The following is a 17,261-nucleotide window of genomic DNA, read 5'->3' on the forward strand; positions in this document are numbered from 1 at the left end:
ATATTTGGCATGCAGCCTGGAGCAGCCTGGGATCGAACCACCAACCTTCTGGTTAGTGGCTGACCTGCTCTGCCACCTGAGCTACAGCCACCCCATGAAGCACTCAAAACTACGAGTCCTGGCCAGGTTGTGAGAGTGAATGCAGAGATTTGTCCTTGAAGAGAAGAACTTTGCTGTTAAGAGGTTAAGGGAAGACTAATACAGGCACTGAAACTGGTTTCCAGTTCGCTCAAACTTTAGCTGTATTCATGAACCATTTTGTAAATATAAGGTACAAGCTTATATGAATTAATATTCCCTTCACTATAGAGGTTCCTAACTATTTATACCTTTAGCTGGTTCAGCTACTTTACTTTATAAACCTTACTTTCAAACTTGAAAGGTGGAGGACTGGTTCATGTGCTGGTCTCCTAAACCTGGATCGAGAACAAGAACTATTGTTGGTGGAGCTGAAGTATAGCTGCAGGGTGGCAAACTCACAAAAGAAGTAGCTCAATATATTGCTCAGCTGTTTTATTTGTCACCAAGTGCTTTGCAAAGGAGAGCATTATAAACTGTATTACTTAATAATCTGTTTAAGTGTGTGTGCCTGTGTTTAATTTTGGGGGGTTTTATGGTGTCATCTGTTTAACTTAAGTTGTGGCATTTTTCTTAAGGATACGAGACTTAGTGAACTCAAAGCACACATGTTTTTTTGCAGCACTGACCCTGGTAGATAAATATACACCTGTAATAATCCTACACAGTAATCCACAGGGAAAATACACATATAGTGATTGCTAAGAAAAACTCAACTCTTAGCATTTGTTTGCCCATATGGTGGCATAGAAATTAATCTTAGAGCTTTTTGATGGCCATAAGATGCTGCATTCAAAGCAACTTCACTCAGTAGTGAAATTCCAGGCAAACATGCTCTCTGGCCTTGCAGCTGCTGCAATGTAAAAGGATAAAGAGAATGAAAGAAAGCGGAGGATAAAAAGCTTTCTATCCCTGGAAGGTCAAGTAGACAGACAGTTTTACTATCTCTGTGACAATGGCTCTAGCAGAGATTCACTGAACAGCACTGTGATAGAAATCGCAGACAGGTAATGGTGGAGCTGGAGAAGGAGTGGGGTCTTATGGGAGTAGTTTTCCTCACACTACTGCTACCCTATAGATTTATGTGATTGGGTCCACTGCCTCCCTCCCTTTGATGAAATTCAATAGCTAGACTGTATGCTAAAGTGGTTCTAAGCTTTAAAACAATTCCTGGGTTTTTTGAAAGGTTATGATCATCTAAATAGTCAAAGAAGGCATGTGTCTGTGTTAAATCTAATATAGCTGTAAGTATATGTGTAATGCATTTGCATCATCAAAGTTTACTGAGAATGGGCTGATGCATGAGTCATTCATAAGCAATCGGCACTAACCTTTGAAAAATAATATTTGTCATCTATTGAGTGTGTCTGGTACAGCTATTAAGCTTCTTACTTGGCAATGTTGTAGCATAGTCTTAAACAGGAATTTAGGAGTTTCTGATCCAAGTTTTTTTTGTGATTGTTGTCAAAGCAGAGCACAGCTAATTGTAAAGCAGACTTTGATGACTGTAGCCCACTTTTTTTGCTCTGTCCAGCTCGCTCATTGCTGCTTTATTATGAACGTAAAGCCTGTATATATAGGCCTGGCTGGTTAGCAGATTAGGTTAAGTGAGATTTAAGGCAGATCATTTGATCTCCTGCATCTTTATCTGATAAAGTCCAAACACATTACAGTAGCTGAACTGTCGTGGCTGCTTTCATAGTGGAATATGCTTCTAGAGGCATTTGTTTACGGTTTAAGGGGCAAAAATGCAGCATGCATTGCACTTTTAGTAATTGTGCTTTTGAGTTTAAAGAGTTTATATTATCCACTGAGTGGCCTTTGTCATTTGAGTTTACTGCCATAGGGATGACTGCTAGGGGACCTATTTTACCTACTTAAAGCCTAGAAGATGCATTGTTGTCCATTCTAAAAACTGATAAACAGAAACTCGGAGATTTAGCAGTTTGGGGTGAATAGGTATCATTTCTGCTGTGGAGCTGATAAAATGGAGCTTCCTAATTGTGTTAAACCTTGTGAAAGGAGTTTTGGTTCCTGTAGTTGGTGTCTACATCTAACGAAACATGTAAAAATGAAAACAAATAGTGAGTCAAAACTAATTTTAGCCCAAAGGATGGGTTTCAGGTGTAATGTGTGACAACACGTTTTGTCCATGTCTTATTACGATGAGGCTTGTTCAAAATCTGGTGAGCAATCCAAAGAGATTAGCTTTAATCTAAGGGACTTCTCAGAACAAGTTCGAAGTTAGTACCTGTTCAGTGCTTCACATTATGAAACTTGTGCACTGACCTTAAACAATCTCTTGTTTTGTTTGCATGGTGAATCACTGTTCTTATGTTTTAACTGTTGAGGGCCTTGTTTAACATTAGCAGGGTAAGAGGATCAGGACCTTTGTTGCTGTCTTCAGGAGAATGTCGTGCCGTTGTTGTGGTTGGGGTTACTGTGTGTAGTTGCTAGATCCTCCTCCATCATCCTCCAGGCCCTCCCACCAGCCCCTGGTCCAGCCTGGGACTTTGAAGGCTAGCTGTTGAGATTCAGCAGACAGACGCCTCCTCGGGGGAACTGACATCATTAGAGTAGAGAGCAGATCCGAGCTTCTCTTCAGCTTCAACAAGGGAAAGAGAGAGATAAAGAAAGAGGGAGGGATAGAGAGAACGGAGGGCAAATTTAAGCAATGCAAGGTCAAGCTCACGGCACAATTACCCTGGCAGCTATGTGCCCGGGGAGGACGAAGCCCCTGACTTCTCACCCTGCCAAGGTCGAATGGGCTGCTCCTCGAGACAATAAGCCTCCCAACATCCTCCTGTCATTTCTTCATTCACTGCTCACCTCCCTCCTCCTTCTTCTCCCACTTGGTAGTTCATATGCTATGAGCTCTTGACATTCATTTGTAAGCTTTTACACATTGTGTTTCCTACAGCTAGATTGCATTTGTGTGTTAAATGACTGCTGCTGTTACTGGCATCAGTTGGTTCCATGAAAGCAAGTGAGCAATCCATACTTTCACACGCACAAGTCTGAACAAAGCCACTTTACATGACAGAGACAGTGCTGGCATTGTGTTTTCTTGGAGACATGGAGATGTATCCTGTAACCCGAGAGTTTCGTAAGTATATGTGTTGATGTGCACGGTGTCGTATTAAGGATGTCTGTGCTCCACTGAAGAAAATGTGGGTACTACTGAAACCGGTTGTCTCATGTCCAAAATTAGTGTGAATCAAAACATTTCAGAAACTTCCTACATGTTAATCTTGTTTGTGCATCTTAGAGATCTGCAGGTCAACTGAGAGCTCATGCATGAGTCATCCAGGGCATCCACATTAAACTGCAAAATACAAGACAATTATACCACATGGAAACAGGCCTCCACCGTTGCCAAATATTTGCCTTAGCTCAGTTTGCTCTAGCTTGGAATTTTTTTTTTCAATCAAAACAAATATTGCAATTTTAAAGCTTTAGCAACAAGGAGAGCAGCATACTTTGCATAATATAATGCAGCTGCATGACATTGTATGATGTAGTCAGACAGGTAATGAAATCACTCAATTCCACAACAACAAGAGGTCAGGTTACTATTCAATTAAGCCACATCAGCGTATAACACTTTTATGCAGCACAGATTTACATTTAAACTTGAGTAAAATCCTGTGGACTGTTCCATATGTTCCTAATCATGGACGGATATAAGAGGCAGCTTTGCCGTAGAGGCCTAGCTAATTACAGTGCACAGTTATCCTCCTTTGTACACTTATTAAATAACTATTATCCCTATTAACACAATGGACATGATCCTCTTCTGCCAACTACAGCCTCAACAAGCTGCGCCTGTCAGATCATCTAATGTTGCAAATATGCTTTCACACACACAAACACACACAGAAAAGAAACACACAGTGCACAGGCACTCACAGATAGCAACGCTCAAATCCCCACACATGTCAGCATTTTGAGGGATCATATAGATGCAAATGCGACCATGTAATTGCACGAGCAGTAGATCTGCGCTCTCAAGGCTCGATGCTGTCATGTCAACGGCTGATCCCATCTGGTTTTCAGCATTTCTTTTTTTCTTTTCCAAGACCTGATTTCCATACCAACCCAAAGCTTTAGAATCCTCTCATCTTATCTGCCTTCCCTCCTCCCTTTTCCTCCTCCTCCTCCTGTTCAAACTCCTTTTAAAACCTGTGTCTTCAGGTCCAAGCAAGAATGATAGGACTGACAGCAAATAGACACATGTCATAGTCAAACACCGAAATGACAGGGAGGAGGCCTCTAGCATAGTTTAGGTTCTGCTCTTCCCTTCTCTGTTCCACTCTCTGTTCCTGACGTCTTTCATATCTGAAATGCACACACTTTTTTACTCATAGGTGCATTATAGTTTTGTGAGGAGTAATCCACAGTTCTGTCCGAACTCTACCCTTCTCTTTACCACTTTTTAATCTACTATTGGTCTCCACCCAATTTCCTTCTCTTATAAATGACTCTGTCTTCTCACTGTCTTTTTGACCCGCCATCCTTCACATTTTTGCATGTCAGGTACACAGGCTGCACGCTTTCTGCATCTGGGCTTATAAGGATTTAAAACATTCTGTATGCAGGCCTGTATGTAGAGGTAGATAAATGCCTGTGTGACGGCACCGTAATGCGTTACCAATCTACCAATTTACTGCACATCCAAAGAGAACGATGATCCTTTCCTTGGGAAAAACGACTTGGCTATAAGGGCACGTTAGGAGGAGGAACGAGCCAAGTATGTGTGTTGTTTTTATTTATTACTGTAATTTTGGGACATTCTTCTTTATACATATATATTTGATTCCATATTATAGAAATTGGTCTAAAATTGATAAATAAAAATTGATAAAATACCATTTTATGTCTTATTTGTATACTGATTTCTGATATCTACACAAAAAGAGGTTCCAAGAAAGTACAAGATTTCCACTTTTTTATTAACTTAACGATGTTAACTTAAGCAGCTTGCTTTTGCAAGAATACACAAACATAACAGAGAACTATACAAAGGGTATTTTCTGAATGTAAACAGTGTTACTAAGTATAAGGTGGAATCCATTTTTATAGTGAAACTATGCTGTTAAATTTTTGTTTAAAAAAATTAAATCCTAAACAAAACTTACTTCAAGAACATTTTCATTAGGAGTTTTCATTAGAAACTAATAATAACGAACCTAACTAACCTAAAAATAGGTTAATAGTTTCAATGATAATAATTAAACTTTTCACTGAAGTCATTAGTTTCTTTCTATTGGCATGGTAGTTAGCACTGATGCCTCAGAGCAAGAAGCTCCTGGGTTTGAATCCACCATCTGCGGGTGCCTTTTTGTGGGGAGTTTGCATGTTCTCCCCATGCAGGGGGTTCTCTCCAGGTACTTCAGCTTCCTCTCAAAGTCTAAAAACATGCAGTTAGTGGGGTTAGAATAACTGGTCATTCTAAATTGTCCATAGGTGTGAATGGTTGTCTGTTTCCCTGTGTTAGCCCTGCAACAGACTGGCAGCCTTTCCAGGGTGTACCCTTCCATTTCGCACTGTGGCGGCTAGGATAGGCTCCAGCCCTCCATCACCCCTCTGCAACCCTGAATTGGATAAGTGGAAGAAGATGAATGGATGATGGAAACTAATAACTTAAATGATTGCATTGCTCCATTTAGTATCCCAGTAAACTATTCCTCAGTTCATCTATCTGCAAGTTGGGCTTATTGGTCTGTATTAGAAGACATTACATCTTCATTTTGATATAATGTGCTTATAGACTCCGGTGAGCAGAACCAGTCTGCTGTTTGAACATTTTCATTGGCTGTGTTAAATTCACCTGACATTAAGAGACAGGCTTTCACATAGTTTTACATAGCATAAATGGCCATTATACATACACACATATAGATACACAGATATGCATAGACAATTGTTTTTAGTCAGGGTCTGTGCCCTTTCTAAGCTGCTGCCCGAGTCTTCATCTTCTTCTTCTTCTTCTTCAAATACCTAAAGTTACACACATGCACACACACATGCACACACACATACATACACACATACATACATACCACAGATAAATGCATATGAGTGCGCCAATACACACAGCACTCCTACCTCCCCTTCCCCACCTTCATCTAACACATAGGACTTCCTCCAAAATTTACTGGTACTGTGTGCTATGCAGGCATGAGATAACGTCCCAGAAGTTTTCCAAGGGCAGGGCCAGTGCTCAGACATCAGAGGGAAGCAGCGTCGAACCGAAGCTGATTCATTACATGTGTTGCATCTGCCTCCTATTAAAAAGCCCAGAGCACTCTGGCTGTCTCTCCCGGTCTCTCTCTCACACTCTTTGACTGCAAACTACCTCGCGAATCCTTCCATTTACCTCACCTCTCTCTCTGTCGAAAACTCCCTCTTTCTGTCTCTTTCCTCTTAACTTTCAGTTACCTCTGATGACATGCCTCACCTCCTCACAAGTCTCACAGGTTAGCTCTAGCATATGTTGCTACAGTACCTTTCCATTCCAGGACTCAAATGTCCAAATATTGCACAGCTTCTTTGTGGGGGGGGGGTTTTCACTTTATTGCCTCATAGTTAGCTCTGAGTAAAATTCAAACATTGTGCGCTCTTTGTTCTCCGGAGTCTGTTTTGTCTGTGATTAGGTTTAAGATTCTTGAACCAGCTTTGGTGGTTAGTTTTCCTGTGAGCTGTCTTAGCTTCTGCTGCTGTTCAGTGTAACTGGAGCCCCATGAATAAACTCCATTATGTTGCTGAATAGATTCTTATTACAGGCATAGTGGCGCTGATATATATGTCAGCTGCAAAGTAAAAGGTTTACACACTAAACAAATAAATAAGATACAGTTAAGATCATTTAGGATCAGCTTCTTGGTCACACCTCTTGAAAGGGGACTAATTGTGTCCATATTTTAAATCCAGAGCCCCAGCACAAGAGCTTTTCATGGTTCAGAAATATTACTTATTTTATACTTTCCCTTTATGCAGTCCCATAGCTCATCCTCTGCTCCCCTGCTGGTTGGCCGCATATTGATTAGAAAATATGATATTACCCCGACATTCCTGTTAATGACCCATTCCCCCAACCAACTGAAGAACACAGTCTAAAGTTAAACCAACTAAAAGTTTAAGACTCTTCTTCAACGATCTATTTTTTAATGACTTGCTCATTTCCTTTTACCCAACAATCTCATCTTCAGTGTTTTAATTATGCTGCAGTGAGTGATAGGTATTTTAAGTCGTGCATGTGCATGCGCGTGTGTGTGTGTGCTTTCAGTGAATTTGTTAAAAGGAGCCTTTTTGCAGTGCGAATGTCAGCTTCAGCTGATAATTATTTCAGATTACATTAGAGGAAATTAAACATTTCTTACAGTACGTGTGAGGGTGACAAAGTTATCAAGTGCAGACACAGGAGAGAGTGTGAATGTTGCACTTCCAAAAATGTAATTTTTACAACTAATAAGATCATTTTCGAGTGTTAAAAAATAATTAATGGTTTCACAGCAGCTGAATGGTCTATGGATCAGTGGTGCACAGTGTCCTGTGTATAAATTATCAGAGGCAAATTAAAATGTAGAAATCAAGTTATTAAAAAATAACTTGATCTTTGAAGAAACTGGGGTTAGGCTGAGAGCAGTGACTAGAATGCAGAGTTATATATTAATGATAATACTGATAACTGTTGTCAGTACTTTTGTTTATTGTGTGACCTTCATCTGGATTTGCTTAATATTTACAGAGAGCAGTTCTGGCTTTGATTTTCAGTTAACTTGTGAGTTCAAGTTGTGACAATCTCCGTGTGTAGCCAAACACTGTGTGTCATTTCGACATCTGTCTGGACCACTGAGCTGTCCCACCAACAGACTCTTATCAGCTGATAAGACTGTTTACACCAGTCTTATCTCTGTCCACTTAAGGGCGATGTAGTTGAGAGTCATAAGTGATAAATCCATTCCACTCAAAACCTTCGGCACAATTTTCCATCCTACCGTTATTAAAGTCAACACTCACTATAGGCAAAAACCCCTCTTTATTTATTGCATGTATCTTTTACAATACTGAATTATGATGTAACTAAGACATAAAGAGCTCATTTGTAACATATGTCATGCAGTGAAAATGCCTCCAATCAATCACACATCTCTGTTTGAGAGACATGTATATGCAGTAAGAATGAGGTCATAATGTTATGTGTAAACAGTTAATTTTTATTCTTATTTTCTGATGAATCTGTTGGAGAGAATGCAGATCTATTTTCAGTGGTTCCACTTTAACTTGGCGATTGGTAAGGCCGGTTGAGACGGATGTAAAGGCACACACACCTGAAAATGAATGAATAAATCATTCTCTCTCTTACGCTCCTAAAGGTTTAGCTGACCACAAAGTGCAAATGTGGCATTTGCAGCAACATGTACCACAACCTGAAATTGGTTTACTGAGACTTTGAACGTGCCCTTTTTTTTTCTTTTTTTTTTTTTTTTTTTGAAAGTCAAAGTGAACTTTGACTTGCAAATGATTATGCAAGTTGGGAAAAAAATAAACAGCCTCCAATATGAGCACCATTTGAATTTTTCTTGTAAGCATGCATAAGAGCTTTGCGAACCTTTGTACACCGAAGTGGAAGCTGTGCATTTCTCGCAAAAAAACAAGAAATAAATAAGAGGCTACGAGATCTGTTTAATGTTGGCTTCACAATTGGAGAGCAAAACGCAGATCCGCAGCACTGCTTCCTTGTTTTCCTTCCAATAACATCATTAGCATTTTGACATCATCCTCCTAATTGTTGTTTGTAGCTTTGAGAAATGGTTGCCTTGGAGTGAGAGTTGAGAGGGAGAGGAGGGGGCTGGGGTGTTTCCGCTGTAAGGGGCTTATCTGTTCAGGACAGATACTGTTCCTATGGTCTTGGCTGACAGGTAAGGTGTGTGTGTGTGTCTGTTGGTTGCAGTTGTCAGTGAACCCCAGGGACAGGTGCTGAGGGATAGGTTCATATTTGGGAGCAGATGCACCTCCCCTTCCTCCTCTCTTGCCTTGTTCCCTCACTCCCCCAGGAGGCATATGGTGAGAGTGATTGGAGAGACCCAGGGCCCAGAGGGAATGCTCTTCTCCCCAGTTCATCTGTTTTAGATGGGGCCCTGCGGGACACTCAGGCTCTCCCGAGGTCCCCGTTGGCTGGGAATCAGGCCGAGTAGGTGGCTCTGCTTTCAGGTTGACTGCTTTGTTACAGTGCGGGGCGGTTGCAGTGGCCACCCCTGTTAGCTTTACACTCGGCTGCATTCTACACTGCAATTTTGTGCAGAGGACACATGCCAAATGGCTAATAGGTCACACCTTCTCATTTGTTTGCACAGTACCTCATTTATATGCAGCGTGGCTTTTAATCTGCCGACTCTTGTCAAGTCCTGGCGTCGGTGCTTGGAATGGAAACACCATCACAGGCTCATATTTGTAAACCAGCTTACAAATGTGATGTAGTTCTGAGTGCAGTAGGAGACAGAGTTATGGGGGCATTTTAGGACTTGTATAATATGTGTATCCCTTTTTATGTGGTCATTTATTATAAAGTGAGCTCTATGAATAATGTATGATTAAAAGCTGTAATGGATACACTGGGACTCGTCAAAATAAAAGCAAAAATCCATTTGCGCTCCCTGTAGTAAATCCACTTGCTTGTCCTTGGGCTAATTTCCAACTTGGGACTTGGTGGGGGAGTGAGTGCATGTATTGATAGCGATTCAAGGGAGGGAGGTGTTGGTTGTGCTGTAGAGGGAGAGGGAGCGAGAGAGAAAAGGGAGAGAGAGAGAGAGAGAGAAAGGAAAAGTGAAATGACGCATGTTAAAGGAACAAAGTCAGGAATACCTCTCTTTCTCTCTCGATGCATCCTTCCTTTATCTCACTCGCTTACAGAGTCTCCCTTTCTCTCCTTGCCTCTCTCCTGTCTGTGTGTCTCACCATCTTATAGCTCCTTTCCCTGCCTCCAAGCAGCTGCCACTTCTGCGCCTGAAGAAAATGAAGGCAGATGAATCAATTTGGCCTGTGGCCCTAAAGTGCACTTGTCTGCGCCCCAGCTTGGGCGGGAGGGATAATGAGCCGATAGATTGAGCCGGTGCCGGAGCCCGGCACTGAGCGCGGAGGTGCCTTTGCCTGCCGCACCACCGGGCCACCCTCACACACATACACATACTCCCAGATAGACACACGTACACACACATGTGCTCCCTGAGCAGCGGTAGCAGCCTGTTGTTGGGTTAATGGGGGTGAGGGTCCTTTGCGCAGGACACTTTTCAGAACAAATTAGAGGAAGGATCTCTATCAGTCATCTTCAGGCCTTCTTGTATTGCCCCTCATCTCCTCCTCACTCTGTGCAGGGGAAGCCCGTAGAGAAGAATAGCAGAAAGAAGGGAGTGTGTGTGGGAGGCAAGGTCCAAGATCTTAGGGTAATGAGGACTGACACTGGAACAAGGCCAAAGCACAGCCTCCCTCAGCACTGTTGACAGGTGACGGCAGGCTAGGGAGAGACAAGGCAGAGCGAACAGAGGAACTGGAGCAAGGAGAGGAAAATCGAGGGCAGAGCTAACAGCTTCTTTGATTCAAGGAGGGAAAAGGTGGGAGACCACGCAGTCATTCGATGCCCCCCTAAAACCCCCTGCAAGGTGAAGAAGGAGGGAGGATCAAAGGAGCAGTACAACAAAGCATCACCCGCGAGCCTCCTGCCAGCTCCCTGCTGACAAGCTGCAGATTGATAGACACTGCAGGAAGAGGGCGGAAGAGTGAGTGGAAAAAGAAACTTAGCCAAGCCTGAACAGATATGAGCCACTGCTATGTCCATCTATGTCTAACCCTTTCTACGCAGAGGGGCTTTGCGACTTCACCCAGGGTTAGAGTAGTATAAATGAGCAGACCCACGTCGGCCCTACTCAACTTGGGGGGAAATTAAGATGCTGGAGGGCCTTTTGAAGATAATTAAAGAGCACAGAGCAGCAGCCTCCAGAGATGGACTGCAGACATGTTCAATACCGAGACTAATGGAGCTAATTTCCAGTACATTATTCATGTAAAACACAGGCCCTCACTTAGCTGTGTTTTTTTCTTCCTATTTTTCTTCTCTCTGTAGTCTTAAGTCATCTCCCCAGTCTCACTCACACACACATTACTACATCCTTTTCAGATATGGGATACGTAACAGTGTTGCTTGCTCATTGTTGGTTTCATTAACTCTGTTGTTAGTCTGTAATTCAGATGCGGGTCATTTTTGTTGTTTATGTTAATGATCTTAATGGCTCCATTCAGATGCAATCACAAGAGTGGCAGAGAGAGGCAGGTTGCATTTGCAATTTTTAGATGGTTTGGGCATCTGACAAGGATGCCTCCTGGGTCTTCTAGGTGAGATGATCCAGGGATGTCCTACTGGAAGGAGGCCACGCTGGAAGAGACTATATCTCTGCTGGTCTAGGAACGCTTCAGAGTACTCCTGGATAAAGTGGAGGAGGTGGCTGGGGAGATGGGGGTCTGGGATCTCTGCTTAGGCTGCTTCCCCTATGCCCAGCCCTAGATAAGTGGAAGAAAATGGATGGATGGAAAATACTCAAGTGAAGTTGAACAACACTTTTGAATAATTAGTTATCCCTGCAGTTTTCACTAAGAGCTGCGAAATGTAGGATTGATACTCAAGACTCACAAGCTGCTCGTTTGGTATTAACGTTATATGATATTGTGCTAATACAGCCCTGTATCAAATGACACAGCTAGTCTGTGTTCAAAGGAGTTTGCAAAGAAAAGCGTCTGGACTTCTTTGAGTTGCTTGAAGACGTTTCACCTCTCATCCGAGAAGCTTCTTCAGTTCTAAGGTCAAATGGCCGAGAGTCCCAGATTTAAACCCAGTGGGAGTGTCCCCCCAAGGAGGGACAAAGGACCCCCTGGTGATCCTCTAATCACATGCGCCAAGGTGTGAAAGCGGGTGTGGGACCTAATCAGCTAGGGTTTCGGGTGAGTTCATTGTGAAACCTGGCCCCTCCCTATCATGTGATTTCCTGAGGTCAGATGGCCCAGGATGTGAGTGGGCGTTAAGGCGTCTGGGGAGGGAACTCAAAACTGGATTATAGATGGCAGACAGTTGGTGTCGTAAACCACCGCCTCTGTTCAAAGATGGTCGCTCACAGTGGACATAGATGGCCTCTTTCACTCCTCTTTCAAACCATCTGTCCTCTCTGTCCAATATGTGAACATTGGCATCCTCGAAAGAGTGACCTTTATCCTTAAGATGCAGGTGGACTGCTGAGTCTTGTCCTGTGGAGGTGGCTCTTCTATGTTGTGCCATGCGCTTGTGAAGTGGCTGTTTGGTCTCTCCAATGTAGAGGTCTGGGCATTCCTCGCTGCACTGTACAGCATACACCACGTTGTTCAGTCTGTGTTTTGGAGTTTTGTCTTTCGGGTGAACCAGTTTGTGTCTGAGTGTGTTGCTGGGTCTGAAGTACACTGGGATGTCGTGCTTGGAGAAAACTCTCCTGAGTTTCTCTGATACACCAGTTACATAGGGATGACAATGTTGTTGCGTCTGTCTTTCTTATCCTCCCTCGCTGGTGTCTGATCTTCTTTTCTGTGCCTCTTTGCTGACTTTATGAACGCCCAGTTAGGATAACCACATGTTTTCAGTGCTTCCTTTACATGTGTGTGTTCCTTCTTTTTCCCTTCAGGCTTAGAGGGAACAAGTTCTGCCCGGTGGTGTAGGGTCCTAATTACTCCAAGTTTGTGTTCCAGAGGGTGATGGGAGTCAAAGAGGAGGTACTGGTCCGTGTGTGTGGGCTTCCGGTAAACTTCAATGTTGAGGTTGCCATTCTCTTCAATGTGCACCGCGCAGTCCAGGAAAGGCAAACAGTTGTCCTTTGTGTCTTCCCTGGTGAACTTGATGTTTTTATCCACGGCGTTAATGTGCGCAGTGAAGGATTCCACTTCTTGTGTCTTGATTTTGACCCAGGTGTCGTCTACATATCTGTACCAGTGGCTGGGTACTCTCCCTTTAAAAGAGCCAAGAGCCTTTCTTTCCACTTCCTCCATGTAAAGGTTGGCTACAATAGGTGACACAGGGGAGCCCATGGCACAGCCATGTTTTTGTCTGTAGAAGCCTTCGTTGTATTTGAAGTATGTTGTGGTGAGGCAGAGGTCTAACAGTGTGCAAATCTGATCGGGTGTGAAATCGGGTCGCTTTTCTTTGCAAACTCCTTTGACTAAGATGACCTGGATGACTGAGAACCTTCACAGACATACCTAGTCTGTGTTACATGACTGTGCTCACAGTTGCATATTTCTACACACTTCAGATAGCATCACAATAATAGAAAGAAAATGTAGTTGCTGCTACAGCATGATTAGCCTTGCCCTAATACTGTCTGAAACAAACCTAAATAAAGTTTATTTTCACAAAAACTATGTGACATTTTGAACCAGTGATAACAGTGTTTTCTCTCTGTTTTGTCCAGAGTGGATTTTAAAGACATTATTTAGAAATAGAGAATAGTTATAACCTTGGACTTTGTCACCACTTGCAAGCAGTTGAATTTTAGCAAAGACAATTAGTCCCATCATCCAGCTTACTAACTTGTCCTTTAACATTAATGAGTATACAACAAAAGAAAAGGGAAAAAAACATGAAAGCTATATAGCTGTGAGTTTAGGGCCAATTAAGCACCTCCCCAGACAGGAAATTAGTCCCTCACTTAATCACAGGCAGTCCAGGCTGCCAATCCTTTGTCAGAGTTGGTGAATTCCTGCCTAGATCAATTGCTATCCTGTGCAATTGAACAGCAGGTTGGGGAACGGTCTTTGCACGCTACATCATTAACCTAGGTGCCTAATTAGAAGCTGTGTTCTGATCAATAGCCAAATTGATTGCTGACTGGGAAATGTAACCCCAAAGTCCCTGAGGAGACGGAAGCACTTTGGGCACTTTGGGAATGTGTCAGCAACGCTGATGCTGAGTAAACAAAGTATTCAACGCCAGCACTTGACAGCAACACAACTGTGGCTGTACCTCGACGTTCCGTCTCTACTGACGTGCTTGCTTCCCTGCCAAGGAGGATTGCTCTGTTTGTGCTCTCCTCGAGAGGAGGAAATCAAAAGGGCCACCATCTATTTTGAGATTCATGGAGTGATTAGGCTGACAGCTAGTCGAGAGAGAGCGAGAGAGAGAGACCGAGGGAGAGGCGGGTAGAGGTGGAAGTCAAACCTAATTAGGCCCACCTGCCAGGTCTCTCTTCCTTCCATTTCTACACCCTGATTGCTAGGCGGCAGCTCCCCCCCACTGCTCCTCCATGCTCACCCCACCCTACCCCTATCCTGTCACTATTGACCTCAGCACACTGCTAATGCCCCTTGGCCAATCAGCATGCTTGCCCTGGCGGCAGCAGGGTAATTAAAAGGGAATTGTGTCTACTTGGCTTGTGAGCTGGTGGGCACAAGGGTAGACAAACATTCTCTCTCTGCCGCCCTGCCTCCCTCCCTCTCTCCCAGCCAGGTGGTACCGTACAGGACCTGTCAGATTAGCTGATGACCCTTTTAATTCTAGCCCAGCCGGGGGCCATAATTGATATTTACCGGGAAAGGTTAATTGTAGCAGTGATCTGCTTAAATTACAGTGGAGATCAGGAGACCGGGGCCAGACACCATACTTGCCACCGGGGGAGCTGCTACATGCAAACTGCTAGTCAAATGGATTACACCCCGCGGCCATTGCTGCTGTACTCCAAGGTGGGGAAGCAGCACGGGACATTGTGATTGGCTGATGCTGCAGCAGCACAGAGTCTTCCTTGCTTAGCTCGCCAACCTCCCATCTGGCTGGGAATTTGGTTGCACACCAACTGTGGGACTTGATGGCCTGCAATAAAGCAAACCATCCATGTTAGCATTATTGCTGTCATGTGTTGGTTTCATCATGATTTGTACATTAAATCAACTTTTATTTGATATTCTGTATGTGCTAAATCGTAAGTTTTTTTCTCTAAAATGTTATACACATGTCAACATTGTCTGCAGTATTATCTACTCATAGTTCATGTTACCTCTACTTTTTTGCTTGGTCATTCTGGCCTTCCAAAGTTAGCTTATGAAGCTTTTAGAGCTAACTGAGGAACTGGGCTGGACTGGAATTTTAGTCCAGCAGCATATTATTTGCTTTTTCATTTTTCAAGGACATTACAGGTCATAGCTATTCTGTCCTGGTTAATTTTGCCTACCCAAAGTATGATCGTATGTGCCCTCACATTATCTAATGTACAGTATGTGATCAAGAAGGAAATGTTATTTCACTCAAGCTGAACTATGCCGACTAGACTTATAGTTAAATAAATCAGTCAAACTCAACACGGTGCAACTGAATTTGCACTGATCCCTTAAATTAAGTAAACCCAGCACAGTTGTGTTTACTTAATTTGCCCTGCTGCATTACCCATGCTGGCTGGTGTGACCAGCACCTGTTGATTGAGGTTTTGCGTTCCAGGTGTTTTTGTTGGAGCCAGTTCTATTTTGCATTTAACCAAAGTATAAACTGACTCTCACACACTCATTGTATTTCCTTTGAAAGACTGTGTTCCATGGTCAGTTGAACCCATTTTTATTCGACTGTGCTTTACATAGTCACCTGGTTCAAAGTACATTCGACTAAGTTAGAGGAAATAACATGAGCTGGAATATAAGACACAGTTTAACAGACTTGTTATAAATGATTAAAAAAACCTTCCACTTCCACTGCTGGGTGCAATTTGACAGGAAACCGAGTTCTGCTATTCTTTTCTCATTTACCATTGTGTGCAATGTGTTGTTTTTGTTTTGTTTTTTTCTTTGGTGTTCTTTGCAATTATTGTGTTTGTGTGTCATTTCTGTCAGTCAGATAGAAAGTTGGGTAATGCACAACAACTAAAATCTTTCTAGCGTGATTAAATGTTTGGTATTATTAGATCTTGTTGCATGGGCTGACACTGAATTGGAAAAGGCAGCGATAGGCAATCAGCAATCAACAACCCAGCATTCTGTACAATTTTAGATGGCATGAATATTAATAGAGGTTTCCATAGTTTGTTGCATTACATAAAGTAGGTGAGACTAAAATGTGCGTCCACCACTGTTATGAAGTACACTTAGCTCTCAACAAGATAGTTTTAAATTGTCATTTTTTCTATGGTCTGTGTGAATATTTCAGTCTTCTTCTCTTTCCCATCTTGTTATAGCAAAAATCTGTTGCAGCTTTCAAATTTGTTCCTAAAGCGTCTGAAAAAAAAATACAATAAGTCAGTGTCTTTCAGTAATGGCATGGTAAAATATATGACTACATTTTTAGACGATGGCATCATGTCTTTTGTGTTCTGCAGATCAAACCTTTGGCTCTTCATCCAGTCAAAGTTGGCGAGGACGAGACTGAACTCAGTCGACCACACAGGAGCAACTCCAAAGAGCAGCTCAGTGAGGTGAGTCCACAGACGAGACCCAAACTCTAATCTCAAATAGCCTCTTTGCGTTGGGAAGAATGCTAGTTGGTTAATATGTCTCTGAAGGTTCTCAGTCATCCAGGTCATCGTAGTCTAAGCAGCTTGGAAAGAAAAGCGTCTGCACCAAAACTTAAAGAAGTCCAGACGCTTTTCTTTCCAAGCTCCTTAGAGTAGTTGGTTAACAGCACAGAGAAAGGACTGGTCACACAATATCACCTAGTTTACTTGCAATTACGTGAAGCGTAACCAGTTAAATTTAAACACAACCAGGTTCAACCAGGTGTGGGTCGACCTCACCAACCCCAGAACGGAACGAGTTAAAGGAACGGTTCCAATTACCCCTTTGCCTGCATCCATATGCCAGCCCATTTAGAAGATGAGTAGGTGGCAAAGCAAAATGGAAACCAGACATTGGTTCAGCATAAGGGATGAAATAATGCAATTTAGATACAGGGGAAGTAATGAGAATTTATGCAAAATCCCAAGCGGCTCATTTGAAATGAATGTAGAAATATGCTTCCTAACTAATGCCTGTCAAGCAGGCCTCCCAAACCTAACTAAATTCAATCAGACTGTTCATTTAGCTGACTAAAGCAGGAGGAGCGAGAAAAAGAGAGGATGAAGGAGAAGAAAAATGTGCAGCTTCCTTTTTCCAGCAGGGTTGAAATGATAGGAAGGAAAAAGATTTCAAAGAACTTA

General features: G+C 42.7%; 1 protein-coding gene across 9 annotated transcripts in view; it reads left to right on the forward strand.

Moving 5' to 3' along the window:
* Positions 1 to 17,261, forward strand: part of fbrsl1 (fibrosin-like 1) — a 276,987-nt gene that overhangs the window by 107,150 nt on the left and 152,576 nt on the right. For all 9 annotated transcript variants that reach the window (XM_039620498.1, XM_039620495.1, XM_039620496.1 and 6 more), the window contains exon 3: positions 16,446 to 16,541. In XM_039620498.1, the coding sequence (XP_039476432.1) occupies positions 16,446 to 16,541 (96 nt within the window). The remainder of the gene's footprint in view (positions 1 to 16,445; positions 16,542 to 17,261) is intronic.

Source organism: Oreochromis aureus, linkage group 12 (genome assembly GCF_013358895.1).
Source record: "Oreochromis aureus strain Israel breed Guangdong linkage group 12, ZZ_aureus, whole genome shotgun sequence".
Classification (NCBI taxonomy): domain Eukaryota; kingdom Metazoa; phylum Chordata; class Actinopteri; order Cichliformes; family Cichlidae; genus Oreochromis; species Oreochromis aureus.